Consider the following 18,356-nt stretch of genomic DNA (forward strand, 5'->3'; position numbering starts at 1 on the left):
CCTTCTCCAACTTTTCATGGAAGCTTTTCTAATCTTACGCCACACAAACTGAAATGTTTTTGCTAACTTATCTTCTTCAGGAGGCAGAAAGCTCCTCACCATCATAGCCGGGCTGCTCMCGATGATTTAGGGGCTCATTAGGCTCCGACATAACCCAGGTTTTGCAGGCAGAGGAGCAGGTGCTCGAGGCTTAAAGCAGCCAGTGACGTCAGTGCGACACTCTCAGAGCATCTTGTGTCAAAACAGCAATTCTCCCCGCTGTCACTCTGAAGGTCAAACGCTTCCTCACCGCTGAATTTCCTGAGCAAGCAAAGCGGGGCTTGCTGCTGCAGCTCGCAGCCTGCTGACAACTCCGAACGCCACAATCCAACTGCCATTTGTGGGAGACAGSGGGGAGAGGCAGGGGGAGGCAAAACAAAAACAAAACCTTCCGGCTTTGTCATCTGCTCCACAATGCAGCAAGAGCAACTTCTATACGACTGCCATGGTTTCTTTTGTTTTTTTCTTCCTCCAAAGTGACGTTGAAAACGCTTTTGGAGAAGAAAAATGAATAATCAGGGTTACAGCTTATGCTTCTCTCTTCCCGCTCACGTTCCTCCCAAGTTTGGGGAATTAAGCTCGTATGCAAAAAAACGTAGTTGCTGACACACTTTCTAAATAAGTAGAGTACTAGAACTATAAAATATTCCTAGATCTTCAAGTATCACATTAAGAAAGCTTCTCTTTCCTCTTTATTTCCAGTTATAGTTAAAAATGCTGAAAAAATACCAGGATTTTTCTTAATGAAGTATTTTCAGCTGTGCAAGTAGTATTGATGTGCTCAAAACACTAGAAGACRTACTAAAAAGGAAAAATATAGTGCCCTTGGATTTGAGCAGCCCAAACTATTATGTGAGTCTGCGAACAGCTGATTTTACACTGAAATTTCATACCTGGCAAAAATTTACTTATTCAATATTAACCTGCTCTGCTCAGAGGGCAACTCACTGTGATGCTCACATAGGCTTTAGCAGTAAAACTGCCTGGAGATCCAAACACGAGTTCGCTAGGGGTGCTTGTTACTTGGGAAGGGAGAAAGCCTCTTGAAAAAGAAAAAGGATAGGCAGAAATAGCTCCAAATTAATTCAGCAGCACCGGCCTTTCTGCCTTACTTACCATGCTGGGGTAGCACCTCACTTAGTCTCACGTCCATGAGGTTTAAAGAAAGAGGAGGGAAGTGTCAAGGCAGCAAGGGACAGGGCTGAGCGGTCAGTGCGAGACTGACAGATGAATTGTGGCTTGGCAGAAGTTGAATTCCAGCACTTGCAATAAATTACCTAGTTTCTAGGAAACTAAACAAAATGCTGGTCCTTCCCTCCATGCTTTTGTATCACACACAGGGTTTTAGAACTTTTCAGCAGGCRGATTAGCACTGCCAAAGCCAATCTGGTCTCAGATTTTAAATTACAAATAGTAGCTCTCTTCTGTCTTGAGTTTCTTTACAAAAATCCATGTATATTCACTACCATAAAGTTAACAGAAGACTCTCCCCTCAACAGCTAGTCAAGGCTGAGCAACTAAAACAAGAAATTCAAGCAGAGCAAAGGCATTTCTTGGTCTTGAAAGTTTATCTAGGTGGCCAAAAACTGATTCAGCCTTTGAAGAAGGCTTTACAGGAGCAGCAAGGGAGAGCTGCAGTTTATGGTGCAAGAGCTACACTGGAAGGCAGCAAGGCTTGGGATTTGGAGGGATTCAGTATGAGAACCTCCAGATCTGGACCCACCAAGACTGCCTCTCCCATCATTTGCTTCTTCACAAAGGATGGATCCAAAACTATCTCAGAAACTGATAAGGAGCATGGAGAACACATTGTAATCAGAGCTGAACTCATAAAACTTGAGAGCTGCAGCTTATGCTTATCAAGCTACTGCCAAGGTACTTACAATTCCATCCATTTAAACAGCTTGTTTAACTTGAGAACAGAGGGGTCTGCACACAAGGAATATCACAGAAGGAAACACAGGAATGCAGAACTGCAAACTGAACTTGCAGTTCAGTGAATGCAACACAGGTTTAGTTTAAAATATCACAAGCAATCGTGCTACCTGTAATTATTTTGTTTGTTCATGGAAAAAAAGCTAGCCCTCTGATGTACTGAGTAGCCAGAAAGATCAGCCCAGCCCTAGAAGCTGCTTTATTCAGCAGTTTTTCCCTTAAATTTTGGAAAAGTGAGTCACCAATACAACAACSTAATGGCTGGGGTAATGCTTTATTTTGTGGAGTGATCCTCAATGCAATGGCTTAGTAACAGCGTCCTTAAATTCAAGAATGTGTTTCCAAAAATGTGTTTCTAAGGAAGAATATGGGAGTATATGCATAAAAGGAACTGAGGAAGAATGTACATAAAAAAAGGAAAAGCAGGAAAAAAAAAAAACGTTTGAAAGAGAGAAACTAAGTGCTTTCAGTGTGTAAGTAGTTGATGGATTACAGTGGGCTATAGTGTAAGTACATGAAGCATAAAAATTAAAGTTTGAGCAATGAAAATGATCAATAAAATTGCTCATTATTTATTACTAAATAAATTACTAATTATTAATAATAAAATTACSTTTGAAAGTCAAAGTAAAAAGTGACGGTGCCTGATTGAATTTGATGTTAAAAACAGAATTTCTTTTAAGAGTGGAAGGGAAAAAATGCAGAAATTTACAGCTAAACCCAGCAACTGCTAATTTAGGCTAAGTGTTGGAACCAAGAGAAACAAGCAAGGCTGAGGGGTCTGGAGAACAGCTGTTTAACATCATAACATGGATGAATATAAAAAAAAGCAGAAATGCAATAAAGTAATCCCACTAGCATTACTGAAAATAATCCAGACACTTTGGATAGCTAATATGATTGCTTGAAGCATCAGCAATGATGTATTAATAGAGATTAAAATGTGTGGTGAAAAATGGAGTATTAACAAACGTGTTACTACCCTACGAGGATACAGCCAGAGTCTGACACAYACAGTACTGCAAATGGGTGCACGTGTGTTTTTCACCTGTATCCAGCTTACTGGAATCACAGCACAAAGTTGAACACCCCACGGAAAAAGATTTACCATGACCTGCATGTAGATGAAACATATGCAGGCTCCATTCACGTATTGCATCAGTTTAATCAGARTTATGTAACATGGAAGAACACTCCTATGGGATTAGAGAAAAATCTTAAAGAATCACAAGGAATTGGACAAGAAATAAAAGTATAAAGAAATATCAAGCCAGGAAACTTCGTATTAATGTAGAAAAACAACAGCCATTATGATGAAGTGTTGCAGAAACCCTAACTATCCACTGCCATCACATTATTATTAAATTCACCTGAAGCCGCAGCAGTAACCCAGTTAGCWTTAGCACCCTGCTGTTACTTCATTTGCTTTGCCAACTGCACTGCTAATAGTAATGCTCATAACCCAGCAAAGCACTGTGCAGAGCTTTGCACACCTTAGCACTACGATTAGCAGTCCYGAACACCCCACACTGCCTGAAAAAGCAGTGGGAGGCCCAAATGCTACTCACACTGTGAGTTAGTGCACTAATTTCCTAAATAACCAAAGCTATGGAGATGAAGAGATTTGTTTCTGGCTTGCAGTAATGCAGTACTTATATCTGAAATCCCTCAGGTTTTCTCTTTTCTGCAAAGGAATACATACATGACTAACTAAAGAGCAGGAACATTTATAAAATGCTTTTGCAGAGAGCTGTGGAAAACTTTGTCCATTAGGGAAATATTTTAAGAAGTAATGTAGAAGTACAAAATAGTTTGAATACATCAGAAAGGGGGTAAACATGCACTTCCTCCTMGCAGTTTTTCTTGCTATCAAAAAATAAAATCTGCTTTACTATCTCGAAATTAGCAAAGAATGACTCATGACCAAATAAAGCAGGCTTTAAGCTCAGAATTATCAGATCACCTATAAACTTCTTAGGCATTTTTCATGTCACACAAGGTTACTGTTAATTCTGAAGACAAACAAGGCTATAATTTTACTTCAGATGAAATATAATTAGTCTTCCTAATAAAAGAAGCAGGAAAGTTACAGAAACTCTCTACCTCATTTTAAAGAGCACCTTGGACAATAAAATATATTCAATGTACTTTGCAAATAYTACCTGGAGTAATATTAAGTCAAATACAGGCTGAGTGCTTTACAAGTAAACTCCTAATTGTTTCATAGGTACCAAAAAGCAGCTTTGAACATACCCAGAAGCGAGCCACGTGCTGCGTCCCCGGGATACTGCCTTGTGGAGGCTTCTGCCGAAGGCAACACTCCCTCCTCCATCGTTGGGAAGTCCRTCAGGTCATTCCTATCCCACGTCAGGCCAAGTTTGGAGTCCGAGGCAGCAGTTAAGCGGCTGACATCCACTTCTGCTGGAAGGTGATACCATGGCTCTGTTCCCTGAAAGCASGTGGGGAGAAAAATGCCACTAAGTGTTGTGATGAAGAAAAAAAATAAATAAGAAATCAAACATTAAACAACTTCCTTGCATCACGTGATTACCCTTCTAACACATCTGGCTTTCATCTCTGACATACTAATTAAATGCGACCATCACATTAAGTTCTGAAAACTAAAGGTAGCAACAACAGCACACAAATATAAAGGCACATTAAAGTGGGTCTTATTTAGCTATTTATTTTGATTATGACTCAGCAATACTATGGAATTAAGTAGTCTTTGCTTTACATTTTCACATCACCAAAACCGCTTTGCTTTAATAAATAAATAAATAAATCTTTCAGGGAAGCAATAGCCCTGGAGCATCAGAGTCTCAACATGATATCCTAACCCCACAACTAATTACAGCGTTAATCTGTTGCCATTTGAACAAAAAAGTCCTTTTTTCCAAAATAAAAAGATCTCGCCAATGAGATACAATAATCATTGCCTTTAAAGCAAATGAAATGTTAAAGATTCAACATTAACATGCTACAGGTTTTCTGTATTCTCAAGAGTCAGCTTCTCTCCTATGAGTCACAGGAGAGCAGAAGTGTTTTAGAAGCTGCTGCTTCCTCCAGCCATTGCTGAAATGAAGGCTCTGAAGGAGGACAGAAGTGGAGGAGGCAGCGAGTCCCGTGAGCTACCCAGAGGCAGAGACCTCTTTGAGCCCCGCTTCAGTCTCCTTAGCACATCTGGCTCCAGCTCCCCCAGCCAACATAACCCTACAACCTGTAACACATGCAGACTCACTGCTCTTTAGAAAGCTTTGGGGTTCATATYCCCAAACCAAGAGATTTTCTATAGCACAGCTTCTAGAACAGACCGTTTTTAAAGTATCTGKGGGGTGAAGTGGGTAGGATCTCAAGCATCAAGAAAAACTAAATCACATTTTTGAAGAGAAAAAGATTAAAATTATTATTGAAAGTACATTTTCTATTTTTTTAATCAAATAAGAGTTTGATCCACAAAAGATCYGCAGCCCAGAGGCAATTCTCACTACTTCCTAAATCCTCATCACTGACTGTATGTTCAGCTCACTGGTCTTTAATCACTCATGTGAAACTCAACTGCGTCTCCAAGACATCCTGCTACAGGAAGAGACTTTTTTAAACCCAAACAAAATATCATACAAAAAACAAGGCATCTGAAGAGTAGAACTGCTTCAGCAGGATGCTGGGTCAACAGAGCTCCTGGCACTGCCTGGTAAAGGTGGTTTGCCCTGTACAAGCGGGGATTAACAGGTACAGTATTTTCTGATTCGCCTAAAAAAAGGTTTCTAACTGTACAAATTCTGAATTCACACAGATAATGACTGAGGCTTTTAACTAGCTCTTGGTATTTTTTTTAAAGACTTTCAGTCCATATTTAAACAGAAAGCAACACTTCTCGTTCAAATAATTCACTRAAGACTTTGCACTGGGATTAATGGGAAAGTAATTAAAACGGATACATTTTAACTATGAGGAAGGCACAAGCTAGTTTTCAATGCTGAGAATTAAGAATATCCGTCGCTGATAATGCACTGCACCAGTATTAGGAGCATGAATAATTTACAATTACAGATATGTTAATACAAAGTGAAGAAAATGTCCCAGAGACTCAGTAAGAGGAAAATAGTATTCCTAGTTCATACACACAAGCTCTTCTGCYTTCTGAAACACTGATAAGGTATTAAAGTCACTTTTCAAATCAGGATCTTGCTGTATTAACTACATTTATCTAAGATTCTTATAACCATTAAGAAATTAATTTCTGATCTTTTCAAAAACRTATGGTTTATACAGTGTTTTTAGAATTATAAACAAACTTGCAACACACCCATTTGACAGAACTACCATGACTGGATCATACATGATTAAGGAAAATTATATTCATATCATGAAATACCCTTCACTAAAGCGAAGGGCTGAAAGTAGCCAGATTTCACACRAATAAAAGCTCTTCTCTGCTCACATGCAGATCAGATGTTTTGAGCTAGACAGATCTGGCAATTTAGAGGCAGTAACRGGATCAGTTACAGCAAAGCATGAGCTGAATACAGATCAAGGACGTGCTGGTGCAAAGATGACTACACGCTGGAATATACGTTGAAGTTTAGAACCAGAAGACAGAAAAAAATTCACTCTGATCTCCTCAGGCCAGGCAAGTTCTCAGCTTAACTACTAAGTGCTCAGTTTTGAATTACACATGCCAAAAACACGTTAAAYTTGGAGCAAGAATAGGCTAGGTAACTTGTCAGAATCCAAACAAGACCTATTTTTCTGCAGCATCAATATACAGAAACACAARACTCATCTGTGGGGACCTGTATTATGCAGGATAAAGCATTTGGACTTATTTTAAGCCACATAATTCACCTTCACCCACAAAGCAACAGACTTCTACTGCTCAGCACTCGCAAGCAAAAGCAAAGCCCAGTGGAAATACCTCACTCATGGCAGATTTCTGACGGATTGCTTCTCCCAGGGAGACGCCRCTGGTGACCGACACCTGGGTGCCACTGCTGCTCTGGCTCAGGAATTCCTCCATCCAGCTCGGATGCGGCGGAGTTGTGGCAATAGGCTACAACAAGCAAACAAAGCAAGTTGTTAATGCAGAAGATGAAGTCTCTGGATAGTTCAACATATAGATAGATTTAGGTAAGGGACAACATAGTATATATAATACTCAGGCATACCCATCTATTTCAATATACTTCYGCAATGACCTATATCCCACCCAGACACGCATTTGATTAAAAGATGTAGATTCATTTGCTATTTTATACCATAAAATAACAGTAATGATAATTTTCTACACAGTACTCATGCACACTTTGAAAGTGAGAAATCTAATTCTCATTCCTTACCTCCTTCCATCCTATTTACATGGAGCACTGAGCAAGTTGCAGAACACGAACCAGAAAGACTCACCTTCCTCCTCAAAATCACTTCCTGGCATTTGTCCTGCCTGGGATATTAACAGCTGTTGACATTTTTAATAGTCAGTTATTTTAGTTACTTTTTAATATTTATGTTTCAAAACAAATAAGCTATATCAATGTTATAAAAACAGCATAAAGAGACAGCCCACTGAAACATCTTAAAGCAGCTAAAAGTTAATTTCTGCATGATAATTTAGCAATATCTGACATACTTTGAGGGTGTGAATTCAAGGTAAATTGYACATGTGCCTAGAAAAGCAGCTGTAACATCTATTCCCCCACAAGGTACCAGGGAAAGCATTTCTACATTCAGAAGGAAATTTCTCTTCCATGTATCCCACGCCTGAGGTCACTGCAACTGCTACAGCCTTTTTCAAACAAGCAAGATAGCCGGCTCCAAACTTAACATGTGCGAGTGCAAAAATAGGCACTTCTGCAATACCAGGGTTCAGAGAAAACAAACATGCTCTAGGCTGTAAAGTTAAACAACAAYAAAAAAAATAAGAAAACAAGGCAAAAAAAGGCAAGCTAAACCTTTCCAGGCACAGGAAGGTGTTATGCTAGTCAGCAGCAGCACTGGAGGGAGTYGGCGAATATTAATGCTGCAATTTCACATGAAGCTTCAACCAGAAAACAGGTCAAAAATCCCCCCACATCTTTATCACCCTCCTCCCTCCTTTCATCCTCTTCCTTAGGGCACCTCCTGTTCTAACGTAGTAATAACCAAAAAAGCCCTATTGTCCCTGGCATTAGTGATTACACCAGTAAAAGGRGGGTCTGGAGACCAGACAGAGGCAGCCCAAGGCAGGGAGCAGAGGAAGCTTCGCATCCCTCAGGTCTCCACATCGCTGCTCCCTGCGGTACCGGCTGCCATAGGAATCACAACAGGTCTTAACGTGCACAAGCCACATGCGAGGRGCAGAAGAGTCACAGATCAGTTGGTTTTATCTTATCAGCTTCCCCAAAGCCTTCTACTTCGAATATGAATAATAATAGTCAGGTGTGTGCCATAAAAAGTCCTGAAGCGAMAACTGTTCTCTTTTTATGGTTATTTCTGATAAACCAGAGTAATGCGAATTTGGAAATTCTACTCAGCAGTGCAGATGGACACTGATCAGATACGCAGCGTGCAYGAGGAAAACCAAACTGCAAGAGCCTTCCTGGAGACATCGACTACACTCCAGGATAGGAGAGCGGCCATAAATACAGTTWAAAATTCCAGCACACAGATTTGCTTCAATGTAAAAATAAACATGCCAAATTCATGACGCGGGGATTGTGGCTTTAGAAGCGAGTATTACTACAGAAACAGCTAAATTGACACCCAAGTTTCATTTCGTTCTTCTTATGCTGTAAACAGCTGATAAGGAGGTGAATAAAACCTTGAATTTTTATTTCATGTATTTATTATTTACATGACTGACAGTACATATTAGGACCTGAGTGAACTGAATCTTGTCTGCTTATGCAGTCTCAGCTGAACGTGATTTTTTTTTTTTAACATAAAACACATAGCATTTTAAAACTATCCATAAAAAATGTTATATATAAATCTTTACTTATATGGTACATTCCCGAGAAGCTACCAATTTTGCCACAAAGACAGCAGGGAGAAGCTATGGAAGAACCTTCCAACTTAAAGTCACTTGGTCAAGATACCTCAAACAACACCAAAATACCATCCAATGGGTAATTTGGGACGTACATACTGCGAGTTTGGGTCTTCCATCTAATTCCCACTTACYTGACATTCATTACATAAAAGCTTCCAGCAAGTGACATACTTCCATCCTTACCAAGCTAGGGGGCACACAAAGCTGAAGACAGAGAAAACTTCTCTTGCCTTTGAAGAGTATTTAACTCAGGGAAATGCCAAGATTCACTGACAAAACAGCCATGGCCTCTGGTTAGCGTCAACCCCTATTTTGCCTCTGAAGAAAGGGTAATGTTTAACTCTCCTTCCCTCTCAAAGTGAAGTGAACTGCAGTTTAAGACGGGGATTACTCTTTCGGACTGCCTGATTGTTTTCACCCCTTAAATGGCTCCTTTAAAGTAAAAAAGTCAGCGGTTCAAATGCCTGGTTTCAACCAGGACAAGTCACCGGGACCGCACCTCCGCCCTTTTCCCAGTGCTGCCAAATCCCCAGCTCTGAGCACTAAGCTCACAAATTTTAGCTCTCGGAAGAACAACAATTGTCAAAATTTCAGCACAGTTTGCCATGCTCAACTCTTCCACAAAATAGTGCCACCGAAATAAACACATGACGTAGCCTTCCTTTGCTTCTGAACAAGCGTGGGCGTGCAACACAGGGCTGTCTCTGAATATAGCCATTCCCAAGTTGTTGACTGGAGCCAGTTGAACAGCACATTACTTGCAGAAGGCTTAAAGTGTCATTTAAGACCTACACATTGCTACCTACTGCTTCGGTACAGAACAGTGTTCTAAAGAAAATCGTTTTGAATGGCAAGAATAACTTTAAGTTTAAACAAACCGCAGCGCTCAACAAAGTTATTACTGTTGAGCAGGATTTGCGTTGCACGTCGCTGTGCCTCTTTGAATGCCTACAGTAAGGATGGAAATTGCTCAAGAGCATCACTGTGCTGCATGTAAAATGGTCTTGCTAATGGGCAACTTAACACCTGTAACATGAGAAATAAATCAGACCAAGAAGTAGAAACACAGAATGAACCTAAATCCCCTCAACTCTCAGAATATACGTGACCGTTTGTAAGTCACACACAGAAAACTAAAGCTCAGAAAGGTAAAACCAACTAAATGAAYGCAAAGGTTGCAACTTTGAGCACACACTGGTGTGTGGAGCCACCACCACAGTTTCCTTTTAGTCCAGATGCAGAAATACCAAGGAACTTGTCCTGGTTAATAACCCCTCACTGTCCCATGGAGGCCAGGAAAGAGGAGCAGGTGCTCTGCACTCCTCCAAATTAACTCCCAACACAAAAACAGTTTGCCTGGGCTYTGCAGAGGGGCTACAGGTAACCACACTAGTCTGCATGAATACATATCCAATCACTTGTGCATTCCCCTAGCTCTTCTTGTTCATACTAATCAAGTCATTAAAAGAAGCAGCACTGAAGCGTATGCGACAATAGCTCTGAATGCAAAACATTCCTGCAGCTATTTGGCAATTTAATTAAGGTCTTTTATTTAAAATTTGGTTTGACAATATGCATCTTCAGCAAAGGGCAATTTTATTAATCCAACTGGAAATTAATAGTGTTTGGTAAGAGACCCATACTGTCCTTAGGAAACTGAATTCCAAAAAAACAGGCATTGATATTATTTAGATACGTTAAGCACAGCTAATTAAGTGGATATTCTAGAGGATATTATAATAGATGAGTAATGAGAGCATTAAAGATGCGCACAATGAACAAAAGATTAAACAACTGAGCTGTGCATGTTATTCTTCATTCTCCCCTTCAGAATGACCTTCCTTAGCCTACGGTGAGCAATTCCTCTCCAAATTATATTATTCATAGACCAACTAGCCACTGAAATAAAATCCCTTTTTTTTAATATTCAAATTGTTGCATCGCCGACTTCCTTCACCATGCCCATGGATGGGCAAAAGGAACCATTTCTAGAATCCTGCCATTCTAGAATCCTGCCGTTCTACATCTCTGCCTTTTTTCCCCTCATTCTGTTAAAAAAATATAACAAAAAAAGACTCTAAAGCAACTGAAGTCACCAAGATTCTTCTTTATAGAGATAATTTACATCTTGATGCAAATATGGATAAAATAAGGTTATTGAAGAATAGACCACAACTGAGCCACCACTTTGTGGAAAATTCTCCCCAAAAATGCCTTTAGCATTTATTTTTCCAAATATATTAATTTTATATCAGAATTTAGGCCAGTTTTATTTGGGGAAAATGTCACATGTGTATGATGTATCCCACCACCCCAACTCCAGAGAAGCTCACCTAGCAAATGCTCAGCAAACACAGCCACTCCAGAAACACTATTCGAATAGTTTAACTACTGCCCACCACCATGAGAACCACGTTCAGTTTAATCAAGAGTTATCAGAGCTCTTCTATTGAAAGGTATAGTAATAGATTTCATAAAATCTCCTTCTTTTCACCCTCAAATAGGAAATATCACTTGCTGAAGTCAATTTACTTTTCTGCACAAGTAGGAATTTCCTCGTAGCAGCACATTCTGTTTCATTATTTTGTTTTTAATCCTCATACCAGAGCAATACTCCATCAGCAGMACAGTGCAGGAGATCTGCCACATATTAGCACTGTGTGTGCCAGCAGCTACAAGTAAAAAATAAATTATGATTTACTAAATGAGTATAATCATCTCCAAGGGCTCCAGCATGTTTAAGTTCAAATGAAGAAAATTTTTAAAGGCTTTTACTCCTGAAATTCAACAAGTCAAATGGTAGCCYTCACTGCTAAATATATAATGAGAAGAAAAGATAAGAAAATAGAGTTGCACAGCTGTGATTATACCTACCATGTAAAGTTAATGGTCCTGTGGTGGAGAGTAATAGCCTCAGTTAAGAATGCCAAGCAGAAGTTATTTCGTGGAAGGAAATATGGTAGTAGGAAAGGTTGCATATACACATACACCTTTCTCTCCAGACTTTCTTCTGACCCACAGATCACTGAAAATACTCTAGTAGAAACATTATAAGAATTCTGGTTGAAATACTCAACACACAACAGCCACACAGGAAAAACAAATAACTAAAGATACAGGAAGGAAAACTTCCCAGACTRCAAACAAACATCAGAAATACTATAATTTCTCCCAAACACTGTATTTCATGTCTTTCCTAAACACACACAGTGGCGCATCCAATAGAGGAAATGATACACACATTCCCAACATCCAGGATAAATTGTTCTGTTGTGATGACGCCCCATTTCCCTCCACATAAACACAATGAATCAGAGAATAACCTCACCCTCCCCTTTAATTCTTTTGTGCATTGTGCATGTCCTTTCTTCTTCCCCAAAACCCTCCTTAATAAACTAGAACACAAATGCTCCCTTATAAAACATATTCTAAGTCTCCTAATAGTCCAAGGGGGGAGTACATCAAGTTCTCAACAAATTGGAGATATTCCAATTTAATGGATTTATAAATTCATAGATTTGCTAATTTATGAGCCCCCAAACTGGAGGAGTTAGTCTTGGTGCAGATTAATCACTGCAAACTTATCTTCCTTAGACTTCACTCTGCTCGTTTCAGCCTTCCCCCCTTCCATTTTGTCAAGATCAGTCTCAATTTCCAATACCATCTTCCACAGCATTTGTCAGTTTTACCAGCTTAGCATTATTTACTTATTTTCTCTACCATTACTCAATTCATCACTTCATTTACTTATTCTCGCCACCATCAATGAAAATGTCGACCACTACAAGCTAGGAAACAAAGAACTGTACCTGAAATGCCGTCTAGATTTGCTGCATATTTCCTTAGTTTATTCCAATCAGCATATTCCCAATTTTGAAAATCCCACACATGTCAAGATGCAATTATACCTCCTCTCCTTTACCTTCTAGCTAACCTACCATCTCAAATAGGATAATTAAATAGGCTTGAAATTAATTGTTCTTAAAGTCACACTGGGGTGTTTTCTTAATTTATTTGAAGTGGTTACAAATAGTTTGCCCTTAAATTTTGCAGTTTTTGTACTTCTAGTTACTAGTAAATGATAAAGTAACATGCACTAGAAGAACACAATTAATGAACACATCAACAGAACTTTTATATTTCAGAGAAATGTGAATTTGACCATTTATCTGTATACACAATTAGCTTTTAAATGCAGGTAAGGTCCCACTCTGTAAAATCCAGGCACATCTACCACACTGGTGGACCCAAAGCACATATGACTAATTCTATCACTGGAAGATTCTCAGAGCTGTACAAATTACCAAAAGAAAAAAACACTGTTCACATTTTCCATTTAGCTTGTGTTCAAATTTTATGTCACAGTGACTTTAAAGAGCTGTCAGTGAAAATTTATCWCAACTGACACCTGAATTGAACTTTCAAGACTCTACCAGGGCTTCCTGCCTAGTCTGAGAAACCTTCCAAGCAGAAGACAGCGAAGGCCCAAGCTCTGGGGTGACCTGTAACACCAGTGCAGTGCAAGACTTGTGCCACTTGGAGTCAGCAACCCACTGCTGCAGGACAAGGTCCTTCCAACTGTGGGGCCCTGCCTGGCAAATGAACACAGAAACAAGCACGTGTTTTACTAYGTGAAAAATCAACTGTTTGATGTTCAAGAACACGATGTAAGAAAACAATGTCTCACTTGATCACAGGAAAAAGTCTTAAATGGAGGAGGGTTTTGGCTAGAAGCTCAAAGTCCCTGCTTACAAGTTTTATTAAAACCATTAGTATAGGATAGTAAAACCATTAGTAAAACCATTCAGCTCCTGAACTTAAGATTTCTACTGTCTGCAAATGGTTCAGCCCCAGAAGATCATTYATGAACTGGCCTATTGTCATTCAGGTTTCAAAAAAATATCCAAACATACATAACAATGATTTCCAATGACTTGGCACTATCAGGTATTAGCAGGTACAGATTAAATATTTTTWAAAAAATTTAATTTAATTTTTTTAAATATTTAATAAATATTTTAAAAGTGCTGATGTCCTAGCAGTTCCTTTTCCTTTCTCCACACTGCACAAAGTCTACAGTCAACAAGATTATCCACTATGTAATTTCTGAAGTGTTTACACTGCCTTTATGCAATGCACAACAAGCTCTTTAATAGTCATAAGGGATCAGAACCAGTGTAATAGATCTCAAATAAACCCACAGCAGATTTGCAGCAAAGCAACTTGTCAGGTTTGGCCTTGAAGTATTTTGGGGAAAAAAAAAAAAAAAAAACACCACACACACATATCCTTAAACAATTTACACTGACACCACAAAGACTGAGCATCATTCTTGCAGAGCAAGAATCTTTGCATCTCTGAAAGATTCTGAACAACAGTAGCTTCCACAATCGATACTATAACATCATTGTTATTCCAGTAGAAATTGTTTTATGCAGTATCCTAAAAGGACAGTTGGAATAATTATCTTTTTTTGATCTGCAGCACATCTGCCTAGACTTTGCCTAGTTTCCTAGGGACACAGAGCATGCAAGATGGACAAAAAGCAAACTTTCCAATTCTGTGCATAGTCAGGCCTCAATGTAGTCACTCTATGGCAATCTCAGCACCAATTCATGCTTGTAAAAGAAGTTTTATTCATACAGTCATACAATAGCTTATGTAGGAAGAGATCTCTGGAGGTGCTCAGGCTCCTTTTTGAAGGGCTGCTTCCTAGGCTGGCTGTCCCCAGACAGTATTGATGCACAAGGATGTTATCTCAGGTAGAAGGACTCTGCTTCTCACACTGCTAAACTCCATGAGAATTCTCTTGGCCAACTCCTCCAGCTTGTCAAGTTCCCTCTGATTTAGTCCCATCCTCCAGTATATCATCCACTCCATCCAAACTGGTGTCATCCACAAACTTAATGAGATGGCATCCAGTTCATCTCTTGGGTCATCAATGGTGACATTACATAGCATGAGCCCAACCACAGAGCCCTGAACACCACCAGTTAGATTCTCCATCATCTTGCATCCACCTAGTCAGTCCCAGTCTCCTCCCTTTGACAACAAGGGAGATCATGAAGACAATCTGAGTGAACTCAGGGTAAATGACATCCATCGATCATCAGACAGCTCCCTCACCACCTTTAGTTATACACCATCCAGTCCTTTCTATTTCTGTATGTCCAGCTTACTTGAATAATAACTATCTTGAGTCTCTTGAGCCTCTTCTATCACAGGCACCACCTCTTACTCTCAAGCTCTRCTCCTATGCAGAGAGACTAGGCAAAGAAGATTTACGTGAAACTACGGTCTAAGCCCATGTCTTCAGCACTGAACATGATTAGTTTTGAATTAAGAGAAAAAAAAATGAATTTCTAGTTATAAGTACATAGTAAAGCCCCAATATCTGCTAATACTACTATAATCATTTCAGCAACCTAACAACAGAGAGTCAAAGCTATCGACTTTCGTCTGAGAATCAAACTCTTCTCGACTTATTCCAGATAAAGAAAAAAAAAATGCTGTAAGAACCCACCTGAGATTTCAGAACAGCTTGCTTCACACATGGTAGCTAAGCCATGTTATTTTCATTCTTGTGCAAAAATCCTTTAATTCCTTGCTGTCCAAATCTTAAATCCACTATGAACATATAATAGTTCCCAGAGGGATATTTCTATGTAATGAGATAGTCAACTTCTTCAATGTCTGCAAAATCTGTAACTTGTATCCTACTGTCTGTCCTCCAAATTGTATGCAAACATTCATCCTTTTATCTTTCCAACATTAAATTAGTATTAAAATAAGTTACCTCTGTCAGATGTACCTTAGTTTGATGTTTAGCTTTAAAAAAAAAAAAGAGAGAGAAAGAAAAAGCTCTATTGATGATGGTCCTTCTGGAACACACCCATCAATGCACAGTGTTATCCTAAGAATAAGGACCAAAAGGAACAGACTACAGGATCTTTTCTGTAGATATTTACATGGTTAAATATACAACCAAAAATTTCCATGACAGGGCTTAAATCATCTTCATAATCAAACATAAACTAAAAGGGGAAACAAATCATTTTCATGGATTAAAAACAGTGSAAGTAATTACCACACTGCTATAGTAGAAAAATTCTTCCAGCTGTTACAACCTGATGCCATAAACTCATAATATCTTTAAAATAGCAAACACTGCTATTTTAGGTCCTAGATCAGGAAGATGAAGTTTAGCCCACATCAGTGAGCAAAAATTTAGAATAAAAGTTGAATGAGTGATTTTTAAATCAACTTTAGCCCTTGTTCACTGCATAATCGCACTGGCAGTGGGGAAATACGTGCTGGAACACTTGACMAAAAAACAGACTTAAGTATCAACAAGTAACCAAATCACAGCAGAACAGGTCATTTCTTCTGAGAGGAGATGAAGATTTTGCTGATTCATGGAGCACTCTTGAAACTACAGCTTTCCACGCTACACCTAACACAAATACAGGTTTTCAGCATTAATATCTCTTTATCAACTGAAACTATTGCAAGAGAATAATCTCTTGCAACAGAAAYACCCAAGTGAAGTATAGCAGCAGCCATCTGGCCTGTCTATAGGCACCTGCATCCCCTTGCCCCAGAAGGGCGGCACTAGGCCGGCAACAAGCTCGGATCATTTCCACCTGGTATTCCCAGATCCATGCTGGGGTTGTCAGAGCAGCAATTAAACCACAGTACAAAACAAGGGCAGGGAGCCAAGCTGCAGCACTGGAAAACCAAGAGAAGAATGAAGCCCCAAAACAGAGTATGATAAAMTGATCTACAACAAACACCACAAGGATGCAAAGCTGAAGGCAAGTTCACCAGTCTACAATATCACATACAACTTAGCATCATAAAGTTMACTACAGAACTTAAYGGTCTCTCTAAATCAACATGCTGATAAACCCCAACTCTATAAAACACACATCTGTGCAGGTACCTTCCCTTCTAGTCTACTGCTACTTAGTTTTCCTGAATACTTTTCAAAGATCCTTCACCAAARGGCTTTYRGAAACCCAATTAGACAAAGCCATCTGAAGCCCCTTAGTCACACACTTGTTGAAGCTTAACTTTACCACACCATATTTATCCACTTGGCTGTTTATATTCTTTATTTTTATTATYACTATTATTTTTCCTGATAAAATAATACCAGTCTGTGGGTCTTCCCAGGAATCCTTTGTAAAAACTGCAGTGATATCTACCACAGGTCACCATTTTCCTGTGGCACCTTCAAATGCCTTCAAGGACTAGGGAGAAGGTCTGAATACAACCAGGTCCTTGCAGCCTATTACTTCTTGTTTGTGTATGGTTCTTCTGTATCTTCTAGTATACTTTCTTCTATACTCTTCCTAATACATAAATGTGGACACAAGATCCATAAGCACCTCCAGAGCCAAGATTCCAAAASCACCTTCTCATGTACCTATCACAAAGATGCCTTCCCATCACAAGGATGCCTTCCCATCAGTTTGGGAAAGTCAGGACTTGCTCAAGTCCTCCAGGTCCTTTGCACTTCTGGAAACCATTCCCTCCCCAGTAGGCCAGGTCAGACCACAGCCCAAGAAAGCAGCTCCCCAAAGCTCTCAACAAGGGGGTACTCAGGACAGCACAATACCCAAACGCGGGGCAGCAGCTGTTGTTGCACGAGATGCGACACCCTGATCCAGGGATCTCCTCTTCCGGGCCTCCCACCTTCCAACACCAGCACAGCAGGGCACRTGGAGCTGCACATGGGGCATGAAGGGCTCCATGGAGCCACTCCAACCAACTCCACGAGCTGCAATAGCCCAGGGCAGACAGTGCTCAGGCCTGGGGCACCCCACACCTTTCAAAGGCTGCAGAGRAGCCAGTCCGGGTGCACAACCCCCTCCTCCTCTGCAGGAACAGGGGGAATCACCAACTTTTTCCAGGGGGAAAATCAGGGAAGTCATAGCCTCTGTTCACAGGCCAGAAGGGAGAGGAGAGTGATGAGGGCAGTTAAAGCCCTTCTTTCGCCAGGACGGGACAAGCAGGCCGGCTGCACCTTCCCCTGCCCGGGCACTGGAGAAATGTGGAGGAATGAGCAGGATACAGCGCCTTCCTGGGGCAAAACAAGAGGGAAAAGGGGGATGGGGGGGCAGGGCAGTGTCGCCGTCTCCCTTCCCGCGCAAGCAGATGGAGGGGCCGAGGCGGGCGGCTCAGGCTACCGCCCCCCAGCCCAATCCGCCCCGCTGCCCGCACTCACCGGGACCGGGCCCTGCTCCTCCTCCGGCTCCATGGACGGGCGGGCGGCCCYCGCTCCGCGCGGCAGCCGCCTCAGGGCCACAAGCCCGCCCCGTCGTTAGGGACTCGCAGCGCGCCGCGCATGCGC

At 40.5% G+C, this 18,356-nt stretch overlaps 1 protein-coding gene across 1 annotated transcript in view; it reads right to left on the bottom strand.

Annotated features, from left to right (window-relative positions):
• Window positions 1-15,010, bottom strand: part of ALMS1 (ALMS1, centrosome and basal body associated protein) — a 55,128-nt gene extending 40,118 nt beyond the window's left edge. The window contains exons 1-3 of the mRNA XM_026048855.1: window positions 14,786-15,010; window positions 6,893-7,027; window positions 4,228-4,423 (exon numbers count right to left, since the gene is read on the bottom strand). Coding sequence (XP_025904640.1) covers window positions 4,228-4,423; window positions 6,893-7,027; window positions 14,786-15,010 — 556 coding nt within the window. The remainder of the gene's footprint in view (window positions 1-4,227; window positions 4,424-6,892; window positions 7,028-14,785) is intronic.
• Window positions 15,011-18,356: the final 3,346 nt, after the last annotated feature.

Source organism: Nothoprocta perdicaria, unplaced genomic scaffold, assembly GCF_003342845.1.
Source record: "Nothoprocta perdicaria isolate Ctin4 unplaced genomic scaffold, notPer1 scaffold_58, whole genome shotgun sequence".
NCBI lineage: Eukaryota > Metazoa > Chordata > Aves > Tinamiformes > Tinamidae > Nothoprocta > Nothoprocta perdicaria.